The sequence below is a fragment of the Gopherus flavomarginatus genome, chromosome 5 (genome assembly GCF_025201925.1).
Source record: "Gopherus flavomarginatus isolate rGopFla2 chromosome 5, rGopFla2.mat.asm, whole genome shotgun sequence".
NCBI lineage: Eukaryota > Metazoa > Chordata > Testudines > Testudinidae > Gopherus > Gopherus flavomarginatus.
Window position 1 is genome coordinate 24,109,021 of NC_066621.1, and position 19,846 is coordinate 24,128,866.

At 48.2% G+C, this 19,846-nt stretch overlaps 1 protein-coding gene across 9 annotated transcripts in view; it reads right to left on the reverse strand.

Moving 5' to 3' along the window:
• Positions 1–1,590: 1,590 nt before the first annotated feature.
• Positions 1,591–19,846, reverse strand: part of DRAM2 (DNA damage regulated autophagy modulator 2) — a 33,362-nt gene continuing 15,106 nt past the window's right edge. For 6 of the 9 annotated variants that reach the window (XM_050956414.1, XM_050956415.1, XM_050956412.1 and 3 more), the window contains 4 exons: positions 17,030–17,192; positions 14,832–14,914; positions 13,723–13,815; positions 12,486–12,861 (listed from right to left, as the gene is read on the reverse strand). In XM_050956414.1, coding sequence (XP_050812371.1) covers positions 12,754–12,861; positions 13,723–13,815; positions 14,832–14,914; positions 17,030–17,192 — 447 coding nt within the window. In that variant the 3' untranslated portion in view covers positions 12,486–12,753. Of the gene's footprint in view, positions 2,190–12,485; positions 12,862–13,722; positions 13,816–14,831; positions 14,915–17,029; positions 17,193–19,846 lie in introns of those variants that run through there. The other 3 variants (XM_050956419.1, XM_050956421.1, XM_050956417.1) reach the window with 2 other exon arrangements.

Sequence of the window (19,846 nt, forward strand, 5' to 3'; positions counted from 1 at the left end):
TGGAAGAGAATCCTCTTCCTTCTTCATCTCTGTCCCCTCTCCACTCAGGGCACTCTGGATGAGAGGTGAGCGCTCTCATTAAAGGGACATTGTGAAGGCAGATAGGAGATTATCTGTCCTATGGCAGTATGAACAGCTATAGTTTGGATCCCTGGCACAGGAAGGCCTGAGAGCCATATCCTGGTGAATTTCAGTGTACTGATCATGTGTGCTGTCATGCAGGAAAACAGTGTCCTTGACTTGTTATTGTAGGGTTGCAACAAATGCACAACTTATTTGTCAAATGAACGAGGCTCTACAACCTTTAAAAACAGCAACAAAAAGGTCTGCTCAGGAGGTTGAGACTAGATTCCTGAGTCTCCCTTTGCACGAGGGAATACAGCTGGTTTTCTCTATACTCTGAGGTTACAAATGGAACATGCTGCCGGGTTCCCAGGTTAAAAATAGGGCATTCCCAATTGGAAAGTTATGGTGCAAATTGTTACCCATTGTTTTGTGGAAGTGTTACGGTCCTATAGATTTTTTTTCACCTATGGTGACGCCTACACTGCACACTACTGTAGCTACACGCCTTAGTGAAAAGCAGATGGCAGCTACGCTGTGGTATGTAGCTACATGCATCAGTGAAAGGCTCTGGCACAGGGGAGCAGCGGGGAAAGGATCCAGCAGCAGGAAGCTGCCAGAACTTTTCTGCACTGCCTGCCCTGCCTTTTCCCGCTGCTGGAACCTTTCCTTGCAGTGGAGAGGCTGCAGAATAATACACTGCTAAAAATAGAGGGAGCGGGACCCCAGGTGCAGGGGGGAGGGACAGAGACAATCCAGCAAGTGATGGGGGGAGGGAAGCAAGTGATGGGGGGGGACCTCGGGGGAAGAGGTAGTACAGTGGGAGGGGCCTCAAATCCATTTACCAGCAATTAGAAAGATGGCAACCCACTATCATTCTGAACTCCCAAATCGGTTATGTTTCTACACGCTCCTATCTAAGAGAATTTGGCAATACCCACTTGTCAAATCCAGGATGCTTAGGATCTTTGCCTTGTGTAAAGTGTCTAACATGTCATCAGTTGCACATGTAGGGTAAGGGTCAGGAACAGTGACAGTGTTAAGTGTTCTATAATCAACACAAAATCTTATGATCCTAGCCTTTTGGGGGACCATAACTGGGGAAGCCCAAGGACTGTTTTTAATTGTGATGGGTTCCCCCCGGGGTGCCACCTGGAACTGGGGTACCGCTGAGCCCTCTGACCCACCAGCCTGGGCTCCCTCTCATATTGTGCTGCTGTGGCAAGCTGCAGACCCGCTCCTGGTCTTACACTTCCACCACCATTCACACAGGTAGGGACACACCCAGCTGCAGTTACATGCATTACTCTCTGGCCAGCCACTGCATGTGAACCAACAATAGAGAGGCTACAGCCAAAACAACCCCCAGTTTCCCAGCCTAGGACCCCAGAGCCGTATCATCTTGCCTTGATCCAAACCCAACCAGTATGAATTTATTATCCAGTTCACCTCCCCCTCAATGTAGAGAGGAAATGAAATAGCCTCTCTGAGCTCAGATTCCCACACACGTCTCTTCAAACTCACTAGTTTAGATTAAAACATAAATGTATTAACTATAAAAGATAGATTTGAAATGCTTACAAGTGACAGCAAACATGAGCACAGATTACTTAGCAAATAAACAAATATGCAACCAAAGCTTAATATACTAGATAGATTGGATATGAATAGCAGATTCCCACCCAAATTGGTGGAACAGGCAGACTTGTAGATGCTTAAGATACAAGCTGCACTTGCTTTGCAGCTTGGAATCCCCAGGTTTTTCATACACAGGCTAGTTCAGCCCCAGTTCAGCCTTTGTTCCTCAGGTATTTCCAGGAGACTTCTTGTGTGGGGAGTGAAGAAGAACAGAAGATGTCACTCCCCTGCCTTATATAGCTTTAGCATATGGTGGGAACCTTTTATTTCAAAACTTGGTTCCCAGACCAGTTTGTGGAAAAATACTGACGTCTCAAGATGGAGTCTGGAAACATGTGATCTGGTCACATGCCCTCGCAGTGTTATAGCAGCCATTGCTTATGGGCTGGCCAAAACGCCCACAGGAAGGTTAAGCTATTCCACAGTCCATTGTCTTTGCTGATGGGCCATCAGCCCTGTCTGATGTCTTCATTATTGTACCTGAAAGGCTTTGAAATATAGATCCCTAGTCAATATTCATAACTTTAGATACAAAAATGATACAGGCATACAAATAGGATAACCATATTCAGCAAATCATAACTTTTTAAATGACACTTCACATGACTTTTCTTGTACAAAATGCATCATAATTATGCCATAATCCAATCATAATAATATCACTGTGAAGAATATGGGGTGCAGTGTCACAGTAATTATTCCTGGAAAGCTTCCTACAGTGACCCAAGACCATCTGAACCAACCTCAGGGCAGACTATTAGGAAGCAGGGCACAAACCCCACTCTGGCTATGTGTTCTATGCTTAGATTTCACCAACCAATTATCAAGTATAAACTTCTCAGGCACTATAACAGGCTGACCACAGAGTCACTGACAGTCCCCTTGGACTATCTCGCCACCCAGGTGAGCCTACAAGCATGAGAGATGGTCCCTTACACCAAGAATCACAGCAATATTCAAGCTACTCCCACTCCCAAACACCAGTCACGTACCCTAGGTCAATTACTCCTTAGAGCAGTGGTTTTCAAACTTTTTTTTCTGGGGACCCAGTTGGAGAAAATTGTTGATGCCTATGATCCAACGGAGCTGGGGATGAGGGGTTTGGGGTGTGGGAGGGGCTCAGGGCTGTGGCAGAGGGTTGGGGTGCAGGGATAAGGCCTGCAGTGTGGGGCCAGGAATCAGGGTTTCAAGCTGCGGGAGGGGGTCAGGGCTACGGGTTGGGAGTGCAGGCTCTGGGATGGGGCCAGGGATGGTGGGGTTGGGGTGCAGGAAGACATTCCAGGTTTGGGGGGGGGCTCAGGGCTGGGGCAGGGGATTGGGGCCCAGGGTTGTGACGTGGACTTACATCCAGTGGCTACCAGTCAGCGGTGCTGCCAGGGTGCAGAGGCAGGTTTCCCAGCTGTCCTGGCATCGTGGTCCGTGCTGTGCCCTGGAAGCGGCCAGCAGCAGGTCCGGCTCCTAGACAGAGGTAGGCATGTGGCTCCATGGGGCTGTCACCTGCAGTTACCTTCCCCACAGCTCCCATTGGCCAGGAATTGACAAATGGGAATGTGGAGCTGGTGCTCAAGGCAGGGGCGGCACGTGGAGCCCCATGGCCCCTTCGCCCAGGAGCCGGACCTGCTCCTGGCTGCTTCTGGGGTGCAGTGCGGTGTCGGAACAGGTAGGCACTAGCCCGCCTTAGCTGGTCAGCACCACCCATGAGCCATTTAACATCCCGGTCGGTGGTGCTGACCAGAGCCACCAGGGGCCCTGGGTGCTGAGCAAGGCAACCCAGTGCCTTACATGCTGTGACTCAGTACTGGGTCATGACCCGACCTTTGAAAAACACTGCCTTAGATCTTAAACCAAATATACCACCTGTAGCCAATCCTACAATAAACTATCTAAAGATTTATTAAGTAGGAAAAGGGAAGGAATTAGTTACAAGGTTAAAGCAGGTAAACATAGATACGCAAATGAGTTAGAATCTAATAGAAGCTTCTATAATGAGCAAGCTCTCTGCGTCCTTTAGGGTTAAACATTTGGTGACTTCGTGCTTATGCCTATGTGATGGTGTGTACCTGACCCTTCGTGCCCGCCCTCCGCTGGATGCTCTGTGGTTCTCCTACTTCCTGCTCCAGGAAGGAGCAATGAAAGTGGGTTCTCCAGGCTGGCCTAGAGAGGCCCCATGGAAGCAGCCAATCAGAGCCCAGCAGGCTCAGATAAAAGTTGCTGCAGGTCTTTATCATGTCAGTTCCTGCCTGGGACCAGAAGGGTGAGGAAGTGGCTCTGCCAAAGGCACTCAACTGGCAGCATTTACTGGATCTGGGAGTGAGAGGACCTGAGAACTGCAACTCTAAAATAACAGGTGAAGATAAAGGGACCAGGTGGGAAGAGGTCCAAGGAATGCAGCAGCAACTCACTGATGGAAGTAACACATAGCTGCTGTCTATAGGTCCTTGGGTTGGAACCCAGAGCAGGGGTGGGTCCAAGTTCCCCTGCTGGCAAAGTGACCTAAGCCCCTAGAAGGGGATGAGGCTCCTTTAGAAACCTGAGTAACATGATTTAAAGGGCCTAAAGATGGGGCTAATGTCCCTGATGAGGGCAGACAGTTTGGTGAACACTTCACTACCCTGGAAGAGGTCTGTACTGCCTGTGTGAGTTGGCCAGAAGGCTTAGCCACTGAAGACCCACCTAGCAAGGTCAGCAACATACAGAGGGCACCAAGAGCAGGAAAATGACTGCAGTACCATACTTTGCTGCTAGGAGGCACTCAAGAAGTGAGGACCTCCATTACAGCCTAGTAAACCTTGACCCCAGAGCCCAGGCAGCATTGAAATACAGTTCCTTCTTGTTAGATGGTTTAACCCCCTCCTTCCTTGTGATCTGCGCTGCAAAACCAGCTGATGTGAGGAATCCACTTGCATGACTCCTCTTCATGGGGGGGGGAGGGTAAAACAACTGGGGGTGGAGGGTTGTGGCAGAGGCTTGAGGCAATCAGGACTATGGTGAACTTGAAGAGGGTGGGCATTACAAATGTTGGTGAAATGATTGCTGGCTTTGAGAGAATGGACTTTCTAAACTGGACCAGAGCCCCGGATGGGACTTGTGCCTATAGTTTGCCAACCATAAGGAATACATGAGTACATAAACTGCAAAGAGCGCTACCCCATCGTAGAAGGAGCAGGCCCTGGTCAACCACAGGGCAGATTCCTGGACACTGACATGGGATGCATTGGCAGGGTGCATGATGCCTGGATGTTCTGGAGATCAGGACTTCTCCTTCATGGAGAAACTGGGACATTATTCTGACCACATTACACTATAACAAAAGGAGTCATTGTCCCCATGGTTATTCTAATCCTCTAACCCCCCACAACCTCCTCATTGCCATGGCTTATGAAATCATATCCTGCGTTCAGAGGAGCTGGCAAAAGAAAGTTCAGCTGCACACTCAGTAGCTGTAGGATGGTGGCAGAATGTGCATTTGGCAGATTGAAATCTTGTTAGCGCTGCCTGCAAAACTGTTTAGAGGTCAGTGTTGTCGAGGCAGTCTGCATTATCGTGGCCTGCTGTATTCTGCACAATGTCTGTGAGGACAAGAGGGACCATTTTTTGGCACGGAGTAGAATCAAGACACTACTGGATTGCTGAGCCAGGAACAGAACCAGACAGTGCACCTGTCATGACTGCTGGATCCACGCACACCATGGCAATCAGGGATGCTTTGTGTGCCAACATAATGGATTTGTACAATCCCGTGCATGACGGGGAAGGAAATGGTATTTAAAGTTGGATCAGGTGCCTCAGGCAAATTCACACAAAAAAAAGCCAAGGGGGCAGGGAACCTCCTTTATATCTTGAGCCCACTGGGGGGAGTACTCAATGGGATGTGGGAAACCACTGGTTCAAGTCCCTCTTCTCCCCAAGAAGGGATTTGAACAGGAATCTGCCATCTCTCAGGAGAGTGCTCTGAGCACTAGTACGGAGTCATGTCAACTTTCTCTGGTCCAATTCTTCTTAGCATATGCGCAACGTGCCTCAGGCAGCATGTGACCAGGATTCATTCCTGATTTTTGGTTCACTGGCTGGATCATTAGCTTCCCTGGGCTGGGCTGGGTACTGATTGGGGTGTGTGTGTGTGACATGATGCTGATCCCTGCCCTCCTGTGGTCCAATTACTATTGATTTACTTCAATTAAATAAAGTGGAAGGTCTCCAATAGGAGAGGGAGCACTGCATCACCCAGTGGTTAGAGCACTCGCCTGAGAGGTGGCAGATCCCTGTTCACCTAGACTTGAACCCACATCCTGGGTGAGTGCCCTCTCCAGACCTGTTCCTTCTGCCAGCTGTTTACTGTGAACTTGCCTGAGGGGCCCAATCTGGTATGCAGCCTCTCAGCATACTTACCAGAATGGGCCCCATATGTGACTTAGGGGTGCCTGTATCTTTCCTGGTTTGTGACTCATGCTGGGACGTAGGCAGGAGACCAGTGTTCAGGTGCCTGGAGTGAGGCACCTGTGTGCATGCTCAGAGCAGAAGCATAAGTGTCTAGGAAACTCGTATTGTGAACACTTAGGTGCTGAGTGAATTTAGGGGCCTACAGGGTTTTGCAGCTTGTGGTAGCACTTAATACTGTTGTGGATCACAGCCGAGGTGCCGATACAATGCAAGTGTTCAATAAAACTGTGACGAACTGGGAAAGTTCTTAATGTTTCTCTGAATACTGTGTTGGTGCCTCAGTGTCCCCATGGCAGTTCTTAAGCATCTGGCAGAGCAAAGGGCCAGTGCACCTAAATGCCTGACACTCTGTCTCCTAGCAACTGATGGCCTGGGCCCCTCCTCTGCAAAGGTGCCAGCTGAAGGTGTTGGAGACAAAGGGATCAGGTGACCTCCTGGCCCGGGAAAGGGGCTGAGGAGAGAGGAGGGGCTGGGAGGGGTTGTTAGTCTGGAGCTGGCTGGGGTCAAGGGTGGAGGGCAGACCTGGGGGTCTGGCTCACTGCCCCCCAGAATGGACCCAGCCGAGGGGTCCGGTTCGCTGTATCTACAAGCTCTGTTTTAGACCCTATTCCTGTCATCGAATAAACCTCTGTTTTACTGGCTGGCTAAGAGTCACGTCTGACTGCAAAGTGGGGGTGCAGGACCCGGTGGCTTCCCCAGGACCCCGCTGGGGTGGACTCGCTGTGGGAAGCGCACGGAGAGGCAGAGGATGCTGAATGCTCCAAGGAGAGACCCAGGAGGTGAAAACGTGTGAGCTTCTTGCCCTGAACAAGTCTGCTCCAAGGGAGAGAAGGCTCCCCAAAGTCCTGACTGGCTTGGTGGGGAGCAGTTCCAGAGCATCGCCCGGGGACTCCGTGACAACTGGTGGCAGCGGTGGGACGTACTGCACCCCGTGAATGGCGCTGCTTGCAGTAAGTGACTGGGGAGCAGTAAAACAAAGGAGGGATAATGAGGACCAGGCGTGCTGAAGGCTCAGAGAGCGATGGTTTCAGGGGGCGGTTAACCTCTGGGAGTGTGTGACCAGCGAGAAGGACTGTTGGAGTAACAGGGTCCCCCTGAGGACTGCAGCGAGCAGTCTCAGGGGCGGAGGAGCTTGCCGCTCGACCCTGGGAGAGAGAAGGATTTTTGCAGTAGCAGGGTTCCCCGGGGGATTGCAGGAGCAGTCCCAGGGGCGGAGGAGTCTGCAGCTCGACCCTGGCAAAGAGGTGGTGATCACGAGAAGGGCTGGCACACCAGGGGTTCTTCCTGGAAACCATGGGGGAGCCAAGAGCACACAGGCCTGTGAGTCCAGAGCCACTTGGGAACGGTGAAGTGATGGCCTATCACCATCTCCTTGAGAAGGACATTGTGATCCTGTGCACAAAGAGAGGGTTACGCATGGGGAAATTCACCAAGGCACAGTTAATCGTGCAGTTGGAGGAGAAGGACCGCTCTGAGGAGCAGATTCCTGGCCCAGATGGGGCTACAAGAGGATCTGAGAGCGGCTGGAGCATCAGCCAGGCATCCCTGGGAGTCTGGTCCCCAATCAGACGAGGGTCTTCACGATTGGGTTCCCCATCAGGAGATTGGAGACGGATGGGATGGGAGCAGAGCCCGAGAGAGCGAGAGGACCGTGAGAGAGAGCAAGAGCCCGAGGAAGAGCTGCAGGAGAAGCAGCAGCAGCGTGGACTGGTGATGGTGGATCAGAGAGACATAGGGGGCTGCCCAGGGGTTAGTGGGGAAACACGCCTGCGAGGGCGAGACCCTGGGACAGAGAGAACTGTGGTGGTGCAGCCCCAGATGCTGAGGGACTGTGGGACCTGGGTGAAGTTCCCTGGGGTGAAGCCCCTCGCCCTGCCTATGGCCCAGATCCCTGTGCAGACACAGGAGGGGTTGGGCTGGCTGGTCGTTGGGGTTCTCCAGGATATCGGCTGGGAGGCCCTGTTGGGGGGTGACTGTCTCCCCATGGGACAGGATCCAGGCCCCGCTCCTGTAACGGCCGAGGGTTTGAATTCAAATCCAGGGAACCAATTGGCTAGGATGGAAATGGTCAGTGAAAATGCAAATGACCTGGCTGGCAGGGGGAGGGGCTGCAGGGCTCAGGATACCTGCCTACCTGTAACCAGCCCCCTGGGGCTGAGTGGGAGGGAGAGATGCTCCTCGCCCCCCTGCACACCGGAGAGGGGGCTCACGCTGGCTCTGATGCTGTGACCAGAGCAAAGAGCTCGCTGCCTGCCCCCACTGGGACTGCAAGGGCAGTGCTGAGCACAGGGGAAGCTGAGACCCCAGCTGAGTGGGGGGACACCCGGGCAGGGCAGGTCAGCTGCCAAACAGGTTTGCCTGGTCCAGACGTGCTGCTGGGAAGTGATTACACAGCAGGGAGGGAGCTACCAGGGACAGGGCTCAGGGGCGCTGTGACTCCAGGCCCAGCCAGCGAGAGGGAGCAGGTCCCACTCCCTGCCCCAGCTGTTGAATCCCAGACCGAGCTGCAGAGGGATCCCTCCTTGGAGAAGCTGAGGGAACTTGCTGGCCACAGTGCTGCAAACCCCCTTGGGGAAGGCTGCAGGGACAGAGTCCTGCAGGAGAAGGGATTCCTGTACCGGGAATGGGCTCCCCAAGGGGAAGTAGAACTGGGGGTAATCGGGAGGCAGCTGGTGGTGCCCCAGGAATCCACAGGGTTCTTCCCGTTCAAGCTGCTGGATGGGAGGAGAGTGAGGGGACCCCTGAACCTGAAGAGGGAGGATTGGATGAAGAAGGGGGAAGACCCCCTGGGGGATCTCTTCCCTGAGGTGGGAGACAATCTCCCCATCAGGTGTTTCCCATTCAGAGTCACTGGGAAAGCAGCCCAGAACCTGGAGAGAGAGGTCTGGAACATGCTGGCTTTAGATGGGATCCAGCCGTTTTACAGCCCATGGGCCTCACCCGTGGGGCTGATCCCCAAGGGAGACAGGATGATCTGGTTTTATGGGGGCTATCAGAAGCTTAAAGCCATCACAGTGTCCAATGTCGACCCCATGCCTAGGCCTGGGGAGATTCTAGACAAGCAGAGGGCGATGGAGAACTTGGCCCTGGCAGACACTGATAAGATGTGCATCTTTAGCCAGATCTGGGAGGAACAGGTGTCCCAGGTGAAGAGGGGGCTGGGCTGCCTCAAGGAGGTGGGACTGACCTTAAAAGCTGGAAAGTGTAAGGGGGGATGGAAGAGGTGTTGTGTCTGGGCCACAAAGTGGGAAGCGGCTGCCCAAGCCCAGAGCTGGCAAAGGCCAAGATGAGGGCTCTTAACCAAGAGAGCCCGAATCACAGACCGAAGGGCTGGGGAAAGACCCAATCCCAGCTTGAACCCCAGGGGTATTGGGGTGGCAAAGGGTGTGGGCTGCATAAACTTTCCCACCTGCGGCCTGCAAGTGCCATCAAGCACACCCGACCTAAGGGAGGGCGTGAGACTGGACTGTCCTGGCGTAACTCACACCAAGGAATGGGAGAGATGCTGGGGCATCCATGGGAACGTTGGTGGGTTCGAACTTCCCCAGGTCACTGGCTGGAGTGACCTCGCTCAGTTCGGTCTCGAAGGGGGAAGAGATGTGACGAACTGGGAAAGTTCTTAATGTTTCTCTGAATACTGTGTTGGTGCCTCAGTGTCCCCATGGCAGTTCTTAAGCATCTGGCAGAGCAAAGGGCCAGTGCACCTAAATGCCTGACACTCTGTCTCCTAGCAACTGATGGCCTGGGCCCCTCCTCTGCAAAGGTGCCAGCTGAAGGTGTTGGAGACAAAGGGATCAGGTGACCTCCTGGCCCGGGAAAGGGGCTGAGGAGAGAGGAGGGGCTGGGAGGGGTTGTTAGTCTGGAGCTGGCTGGGGTCAAGGGTGGAGGGCAGACCTGGGGGTCTGGCTCACTGCCCCCCAGAATGGACCCAGCCGAGGGGTCCGGTTCGCTGTATCTACAAGCTCTGTTTTAGACCCTATTCCTGTCATCGAATAAACCTCTGTTTTACTGGCTGGCTAAGAGTCACGTCTGACTGCAAAGTGGGGGTGCAGGACCCGGTGGCTTCCCCAGGACCCCGCTGGGGTGGACTCGCTGTGGGAAGCGCACGGAGGGGCAGAGGATGCTGAATGCTCCAAGGAGAGACCCAGGAGGTGAAAACGTGTGAGCTTCTTGCCCTGAACAAGTCTGCTCCAAGGGAGAGAAGGCTCCCCAAAGTCCTGACTGGCTTGGTGGGGAGCAGTTCCAGAGCATCGCCCGGGGACTCCGTGACAAAAACACATTAGGATCTACTTGATTTTTAACATCTAAGGGTGTAAGATGACTCCCTCAGTAACAGTGCTGGGGCGCTTGGTGTCCGTTGGGCTTTCAGATAGGTCAGGCTGCTGAAGTGACAGTGTTTCTTTGTCATGGTCATGTGGATGAGGAACTAATGGAGCACAAGGATTTATGTATTGTGTCATTACTGAGTGTTGCGTAAGGGCTTGTCTATGTGGGGTTATTCCAGAGGAACTATTTGGGCAGAGGGATAGCTCAGTGCTTTGAGCGTTAGCCTCCTAAACCTAGGGTTGTGAGCTCAATCCTTGAGGGGACTACTTAGGGATCTGGGACAAAATCAGTACTTGGTCCTACTAGTGAAGGCAGGGGCTAGACTCAGTGACCTTTTGGGGTCTCTTCCAGCTCTATGAGATAGGTATATCTCCATATTTCTTTTTTATTATATTCTTGATTAACTCCACACGTGGATGCAGAACTGACCAGCCCAGGCAGTCTGGCCATTGACCAGTGTCACTGCCCTAAGCTGCCATGTTTGGCAAAGCCAAATCTTGGGAAATGAGGCAGGGAGGGTACAAAGCAGAAGCCAGAGAGTTGGGCTGGGATGGGAGGGACAGAAGGAGACTCCAGATATTGAGGTGTGAGGAAGAGGGGGCTGGGTGGTGGAAATAAAACAGTGGGATGGGGTGAAGGGAAGGGAGACTGAGGAAGTGAAGCATGAAGAAAGAGGGATCCAAGATACAGGGGTGGGGCAAAGGAGAGAGCCCCCACTGGTGCTTCCTTAAGACCCTACTCAGAAGCAGGGTTGTCCCCCTTGCCTTTGCAGCACTAGACAAAGCTACTCTGATGTCTGCACAAGGCAGTGGGGACACTGACATGAGCAGTGCCCAGCTGGAGAGGTCACATGTCCTGCTCATCCCCAGGATGCAGGTGAAAGTTGGCAGGAGGGAAGAGAGGAGCATAACTTGCATTTTTCAGCCCTAGCTTGCCCCAGGAGTGTGGCGAGAGGGGTGGGGCTATCCTGGGGTGTCTGGTAGCTGGAGAGAAACAGCGGTTGTTTCATTTCCATTAGTGTTGTGGCAGCTGAATGAAGCAAGGCCCTACTCTCAATATGATTCTTCTGTCTGCTGTCTCTTCTGTGATCTGCATGACCCAATGCTGGCCTTCAGCCAGCATGAAAGAGGAAAGGTGGAAGATCTGAGCACATGGGAACAGGAGCTGACTAGGGAAGAGGAAGAGCAGATTAGGACAAAACCTTGGTAAGCCAGGGGTTAAAAGAGGAGAGAAACTGAGAGTTGGAGTAGGGAATTGAGCTGGAGCGAGATTGGGCGACTAGACTGGGGCTGGACAGGCAAAGCGAATGGCGATGAAGAGCCAGGTGTAGGGAACAGACAGGTTGGAGGGGACAAGACAGAGGGATCAAGCTTGGAGGAACTGGGAAAAGGATCTCTGCTCAGTAGAGCAGATACTCCCCTCCGGAGCCTGAAATGGAATCCAAGACTCTTCTGTCCCACCATTCCTCCAGTCAGCAAATACCTGAGACTAGTGGCTAACTGTCTCATCCCCCTCTAGTGCAGTCTACAGAGGATAACCTTCTATTCTTCACTTCATTAGCTCTGCAGAGGTCTGTGCAGTTGATCTAAAGATTCCAAGCCTGCTAATGAACCATATTGGTGTCAATATGTCACATGGTGGAATGTGATTTCCCCCCTCCCCTGTTTGCTTTTTTAAAAACTTGGGAAATGACCTAAAAAACTACGTAAGAATATTAAAGTTGCAAAGTCAAGCTCTCAAAAAAGGTAGGAAATGCCAGAATGAAAGCTGTACAACCTTCAGTTTGCGCCCTTGTGCGCATATGCATTTGTCAAAGTTATCAATGGTAGGACCTGGATAAGGTATAACTCCTCCCCACCTGTGCTAATCTATGTAGCTAATCCTCATTAAATACATCTTCCCATTCACTGTAACTGACTCATGCAACTCATCAGGCCCTGAGTGGAAACAGCTTGGAATCTTGTCCAAGGCCTTGCTGTGCGTGTAGAACACATGGATCAAATCAGCAGAGCCACTCAAACTTTCCAATGTCCATTTTATTCTTCATTCTACAAAATGTATAAATGCAGAAATGTATTACAGGTTATTGACAATACTGATTATTAATCACCTTTGCATTGCTATGTGGGTTAATAGCAAAGCCCTTTACGTGTCAGAGTGATTACATTGAGTCTCCTCTTTAATTGGATGGAATTTGATCCAAACACATATAAATTGTTAGTATTATTGCTACTTTCTAAATTCTTGAGATATAAAAGCTGAGAAAGTGTTTTCTCTCCCACTTAGTTATAAACGTCCTCCAATCAACAGTGTGTGTTCATCAGCCACAAAGCTACTGGGCGTTTTGCAAACGCTGTGTCCACTTAAATTGATATCCGCACGCAAGGAAATTTTCTGTAATAGAAAAAAAAAAACGTTGCAGAGCTCCACTATTTACTCTGTTCTTTCCCCAGAGTAGCTTCTATAGACAAGGCCAAGCACTCTGAAATGCATCTCACTCCAAAAACTACTTGCCTGCTAAGAAAGCAAAATATTAGTAACTCAAATAGCCCTGAGATACCCATGAGGAAATATGGCATTGTCCAAACTTCTCTCACAATTGTTCAGGGTCTGAAAGTCTTCACAGATCAGGAAGGAGATAATTGGCTGATCTATGGGTGATGGCAGGTGCAGATAGAGGTTGCTTGAGATAGGGTGAGCAAAAGAGTTTTCATTCTAATCCCATTTTCAGTTACCAACAGTTTTGTGCAACATTCCTCTCCTGTGCTATTTCCCATGTTATTCCCTGAGCTATGATAGCTCTGCAGCACTTACAGGATATGAAAGTAGTGAAAGCTAGTTCTGATCCCTCAGTAGATCATAGAATATCAGGGTTGGAAGGGATCTCAGGAGGTCATCTAGTCCAACCCCCTGCTTGCAGCAGGACCAATCCCCAGACAGATCTTTACCCCAGTTCCCTAAATGGCCCCCCTCAAGGATTGAATTCATAACCTTGGGTTTAGCAGGCCAATGCTCAAACCACTGAGCTATCCCTCCCCAAGATATATCTTAGGGACACAGCTCAAAGAAAATCTAGTGAGTAAGATAGGACCTTGCTGCTCTTTCAGGGTAGAATCTCAAACAACCAAAAGAAAGGTGTATTGTTGTAACTAGGCTGGTGGGGCTGAGATTACCAGCTCTGATATTTGATGAAGGATGTTAAGTTTATTTCATGAGTCTCAGGCTATAAAGCATCGGACACAAACTTCGCTTTACCTGAAAATCACGGATGTAGGTGAGGAAAAAGCTGAGGAAGGAGAAAGCCAGAGACCATTCTGAGATTGTGCTGATGATGTGAACTATGTAGCCCTGTATTGAAGAGAAAATGTATCTGTGTAATGAGGCTGCTTTTTCAGTCTCCAGTGGTAGAAGGCTTATATTTCTGCATTTCAAAGGATGCTCTCCTAGATCTGTCAGGATTTTTCCATTACCTTTATCTAACTCTTTCATAAGAGAATGAAGTCAGCTGAATTTACCTGGTGTCTGGGAGGGAAAGGGTTAAGTAGTCTTTCCCCGGAAGGGTGCAGAGTTGTCATGTGCAGATGGCTGACAACTCCTAACTCACTATTTTTTGGAAGTCATGGACCTTGTACACATTGCTTCCAATGTATATTGGGGGCTAGAGTGTTGCTTTACTACATAATGGCCTCTAAAGGTCAACTAAAAGTACAGCTACATCCCATGTACCTTTAACTTGCCCACTTTCCTCTCTTCTTCCTTCTTTCATCTCCTGCTCCCTTCCTCTCTCCTCTTTCTCCATTCTTCCTATTAATCTCTCATACCCACTTCAGTAATCCACCAAACAGCAACGAACACACAGGCTTCATCTTCAATGCAAAATGCTACCATGTTAAAATGTGACCGTGAAGAGTCCTGCTGGCTGACAATTCTGATCATAACTTTATGGTGAGCAAAGACAAGGTAGGTCACGTACTGCATAGTGGCTGCGAGTCATTAAACCTGTACCTGGTGGGCCGGGCTGGTTTGTTTACCTGCCGTGTCCACAGGTTCGGCTGATCGTGGCTCTTACTGGCCACGGTTCGCCGTCCCAGGCCAATGGGGGCTGCGAGAAGCGGTGCAGGCCGAGGGATGTGCTGGCCACCGCTTCCTGATGAACTTGCGGACGTGGCAGATAAACAGACCAGCCTGGCCCACCAGGGTGCTTACCATTGGTGAGCCGCGTGCCAAATGTTGCTGATCCCTGAGTTAAAAAGTCTGCATTAGCCTTCACACATGGAACGCTTTTTCCCCCAATGCTAAATACACACAACTTCCTTTATGGAACTGTCCTACCTTTTCCTCCGCGCTCTCAAAATCTGACTTACTTTTTCCTGTGAGTTCCAGTGCAGCTTCTGAACTAGGTCAGTTCCATACAGGCCACTGTACAAAAGGACCGAAGAAACAAACACTAAAGAAACAAGGTAAGGAAGATGCGAGATGCTAAATGGAAAATTTGGAAAGAATGTTCAAGTTAAGGTCTAGACTATGTTTCACCCTGTGGCCTGGTATCTGCATAAATGGGATGGGAATCTGGGCTCTGAAATGCCAAGATAAGAAGCATTTACAATAATGAATAATAACCTTGAGGTGAAACTGAAAGTTACTCTTTGCAACAAAAGCATACATTTCTTACCCCATAACTGGGGCCCTACCAAATTCATGGTCCATTCTGGCTTAGTTAATTTCACGTTTTCAGATGTTTACATCTGAAATTTCATGGTGGTGTAACTGTGGGGGTCCTGACCCAAAAGGGGGTCGTGCGGCAGTTACAATTCTGTTGTAGGGGCGTCCCTGGATTGCCATCCTCACTTCTGTGCTGCCTTCAGAGCTGGGCTCTGAAGGCGGCAGCAGCCATGGAGCTTACAACAGCCAGAGGAGGCTCCAGGAGGTGGAGGCGAGTGTGATCTCCCCTATTCTGCTGGGAATACCTCAGCCAGAGGCTCCTAGCTGCTAGTCCAGGAGATTAATGCATGGGCCCAAAATATTAAATAGTGTAGGGCTCAGAACTAATCCCTGGAGGACACCAGTTGATACACACCTGCTCAATGATGATTCCCCATTTATAATTACATTTTGAGACCCGTCAGCCAGTTTTTAATCTGTTTAATGTGAGCCATGTTGATTTTGTACTCTTGTAGTTTCTTATCAAAATGTAGTGCACTACCCTGTCAACTCGAAGTACATTACAACAACTTCAGCTCCTTTAAAACTCTTGAGTGCAAGTTAACCACACTAGATAATTTTTAAAAATGTCTAGCTTTAGTAGCTGTTCTCTAACATCCTCCTTAATTAAAATTGGAATGGAGAGTATTTCATTGCCATATGATATGGCTTTTTCCACCCCCAAATACAGAACAGAAATATTTATTGAACACTTTTTTACCTTTTCGGTTTCTTTTTGACAGGTTAACCATGTCCAGCTAGTAATGGACCAATACCATTGTTAGGAACAAAGGGAATCCTACACTTAAGGATAATATTTTTAATGCTGCTGGCCATAGGATTACTCCTTTTGCTTCCCTTACCAATTTTCTACAATTCATAGTATTAATATAATTCAGAAGTGGTCAACTTGCCCTTTCTTCCATTTTGCAGGTGGGTGAGTTTTATTTTAAATAATTACTTTCACTTCCCATATATAATACATTGGTCGGTGGGTTTTGGTTTTTTGTTTTTTTTTTTAAACTAGTGTGGCCTTTTCTTTAGTGTGGCTCTTTAGGTATCTAGTAAAATGTTCTTAAATAGTTCTCAATTATTCCTTTTTTTTTTTTGGTTTAAATCCTTTGTCAACTGGTTTAGCTCATATTTATTTTCAGCTTTGTGAAACCAGCCCTTTTTAAAAATACCACATTTATATAGAGTCCAAACCAGTATTCTATATTTGCCCCATAACAAGTGATGAAGTTGTGATTACTTGTACCTAAGCTACTGTTAACTTTTAGTTCTGTGATCAGTTCCTGTTTTTAGTTCTGTCTTCTTGTGCATTCTGTACTAGTTTACATCTTGAAATGGATTTAAGATGTATCCTAACCTAGAGCACACTCCCATACTCTAAATGCAAGATGAGAAAAGCATGGTTAATGCAGGGTTTGCTTCTTTTTATTTAACTAATGCTCTCCAACTAAAAACACTGGTCTCTTTCATGCACTTCCCCTTCTCAGGCCTTAGTGCTTTGATACCACATTTCTTTGCCATCTTCAACTCTCTTAGAATGAAGAATCTACTTTGCAACCTTAGTAAATGGTGAACCATCCCTTCCGTCTGCCTTGAACTAGTGTGACAGATTAGCAGGATTAACTTTTCTTTCTGATGTTAGACAAAACCCATGAGACAATTGGAGTAGAGAGCACAACATAGATTATGTCTATCGACTGGCATGTATTCTATGGTCACATGTTATTTAGCACTGACAATTCTTTAGAAGAGACCCTACACATGTCTTTGCACATTTTTCACAAACTTACTCTATTTTATGATCTAGCTTGTACAACTAGCGTTACTTGTATTTCACAACAAAGGATACTGCTTGCTATGCTTGATCCACACCAGAGTAACACAGTCACTCTGATCCAAAAAACTTTTGGCTGCATCGTGTAGGAAAGAATAGTCTGAACCAGTATGTAAATAGCTCCTATTCCAAATGTTAGGCAGGCTCCAACTACGTGCATATAAAATAGAGTATATTTCTAGGTGGAAAGACAAAAAAAATATGTACATAAAATATACAGAACACAATTTAGCTTGTTGCAGTGCTGAGAGCTCCACTTTATCGAAGTTCAGACAAAGTATTTCTGTAAAAGCTTTGCCTGCAGCTGTCACCACCTCTAACTGTGATCTCCTCACATCTCTCAAGTTAAGCAGTGCTGGGACAGGGTCAGTACTTGGATGGGAGACCTTCAAAGGAAATCCACATATAGTTAGCAGTAATTCAGCAGCTGCCAACTCTGTCAGTACATGTTGTCATGGAGCAATTGGCTGCCAGAGGGCTAGCCTTTCAGATGAAACATAAAGCTAAGGTCTCGGCCACCTGCAATTATTAAAGTTCATGTGATACTTTACTCAAGAGCAGAGATTTTAGTAAACTGGCCAGAACAGCAGGGCTTCTAGTTAGTTGCAATAATTACAGCTATGTTAACAGTGAATGGACTTGAGCAAAATAGCATGAACTTTTTATTTTTTAAAACAAACAATCCATGTTTTTAGTTATTGGGGGGGGGGGGTAGGAAATGGGTGGGGGTCATCACCATGGAAGAATAAAAGCTTTCACTGAGCTTTCCTTAGCAACATACTTCTTATAATACTGTTGTTGCTAAGCATAAGCCTCCTAAACAGCACATCATTTGACTTGGCAACACTCAGCGTTCTCAATTAAACTAGTTCGTCTGTCATCACTTCCCACCATTCAGACACAAAAAACTCAATGGTCAAGTCACAGATTCTCGTCTAATAATGAAGAGATGACAATCTGACTCCTAGGATGGCTGTGTGAAATATAGCCCTAATGAGACTGGTCTGTAAATAACTGACCAGTACTAACAAAACGAAAGTGGAGGAACTATTGAGGAGGGTTTGAGGCAAGTAAAATGAGAATAGGCCCATCGGATAATGAAATAATGTTACAATGAGAATAGTACCAGTAACCTGCACATATAGAGAGAGTCTTCCATCTGAGGATCAAAATATTTTTTTATAAAAAACTGATCCTTACATGACCATTGTGGTAAGTATTCATATTTCCATTGTACAGATGAGTAAGCCAAGGCACAGAGTTCAAAGTTGACATTTTCAAAAAGGCCACTGATTTTTGGGTTCCCAACTTGAGACACTTTGGGCTTGCCTTTGAGTTGCGCAGCACTTGCAGTTCCTCGTGATTTGAAATGGAGCTGCAGGTGCTCAGCACTTTTGTACATGATGCACAAAGTGTATCAAGCTGGACACAAATGTCAAGTCGCCTGTAGTCTGTAACCACTCTTGCAAACTTGGCTGCATGCTACTTGTCCAAGGAAGCCTGTAGTTTAATGACAAGAAACCATCAAGGTCTTATCACAAGATGTATTCAGAGAAAATTGGGATCCAACACTGAAGCTGGATAAAGGAAGCCCTACAATTATGCAGATGAGGGCAGGGATCAGATGGCCTATTAACCCCTTCGATCCTAAAAATCAGAGGTGAAAGTAAGTCAGTATGGTCTAGTACGGCGTATCGGCAAGAGCCGGTACACAGCCAACTGTACTGGCAGGGGGCAGCTTCCCCAGGCTGGCAATTTAAAAGGGCCCTGGGTTCCCAGCAGCAGCCAGAGCCCCTGGCCCTTTAAATCGTGGCTGGAGCCTCAGGGTAGCAATGGCGCTTTAAAGGGCCCGGGGAATTCAAGGCCCTGCCCCTTCTGTCTGAGGCCCTGCCCTGTGTACTGGTAAGTTTCTTAAGTTACTTTCACTTCTGTCTAAAATCTAAATTTATGAACACAACAGGATCACACAATACAGGCTAAACCCTAATGGTTCTACTCTGAAAAGTGACTCTGTAAAAATGGAATCATAGGGTTCTGTGTTTGTGTCTCAATTACTTCAGATTGAATTGGCTCTGTGTATTAGTCTTTCCTAACTGCCAGTCCTACAAACTCAAACAAGCTGGAGTCTCTTGTACATCACCACCCGTAATAAAGGTTCTTCAGGTCAAAGCAGGTCCTCAGTGACACCAGTGCAACCCCACTAAATGCAACAGCAATTGCACTGACTGGAATTTAGTAAACAATTTTTATGTAGGAGAAATAAATTTCCCCTTACTCCCTCTTAGGTATGTTCACTCTTCAGTTCTAACAGGGGTTAAGAACAATAAAGGCTTCGCATTAAAACCGGCAGTTGCTCCTTTGACTAAGAAAGGGTCACTTTAACTTATTTTAGAAGTAGAATAGAATCACACTTTAAGTGGAATACATACAATTTGTTACTGTTAAATTTTGAAGTAAGAGACTCTACTATTATCAAAGAAACACAGGATTTTCCATAGACAATTAGACTGTTGGTCGATTCAGACACGTTTGTTGTCTTTGGTCAGGGACCAGTTCCCGATGCTCAGAAGGAAGGAAGGGAAAAAAAATGCACCTGGCTAACTCTGCATGATAGATTCCTCCCCTCCGATCATCCTATGCCCTAAAACATGAGACTAGCTTCCCCTTATTTTAGCCATGTAACTACAGATGAGATGAATTGTAATGAAATCATCCTGTCCCTTACAAAATCTGGCCACATATTTAACCAAAGGCCAATAAATTCTCAAGGCTGACTCTGTATCTGTACTGTAGAAATCAGAATTTAAATTACATGCTGCTATACTGCCATCC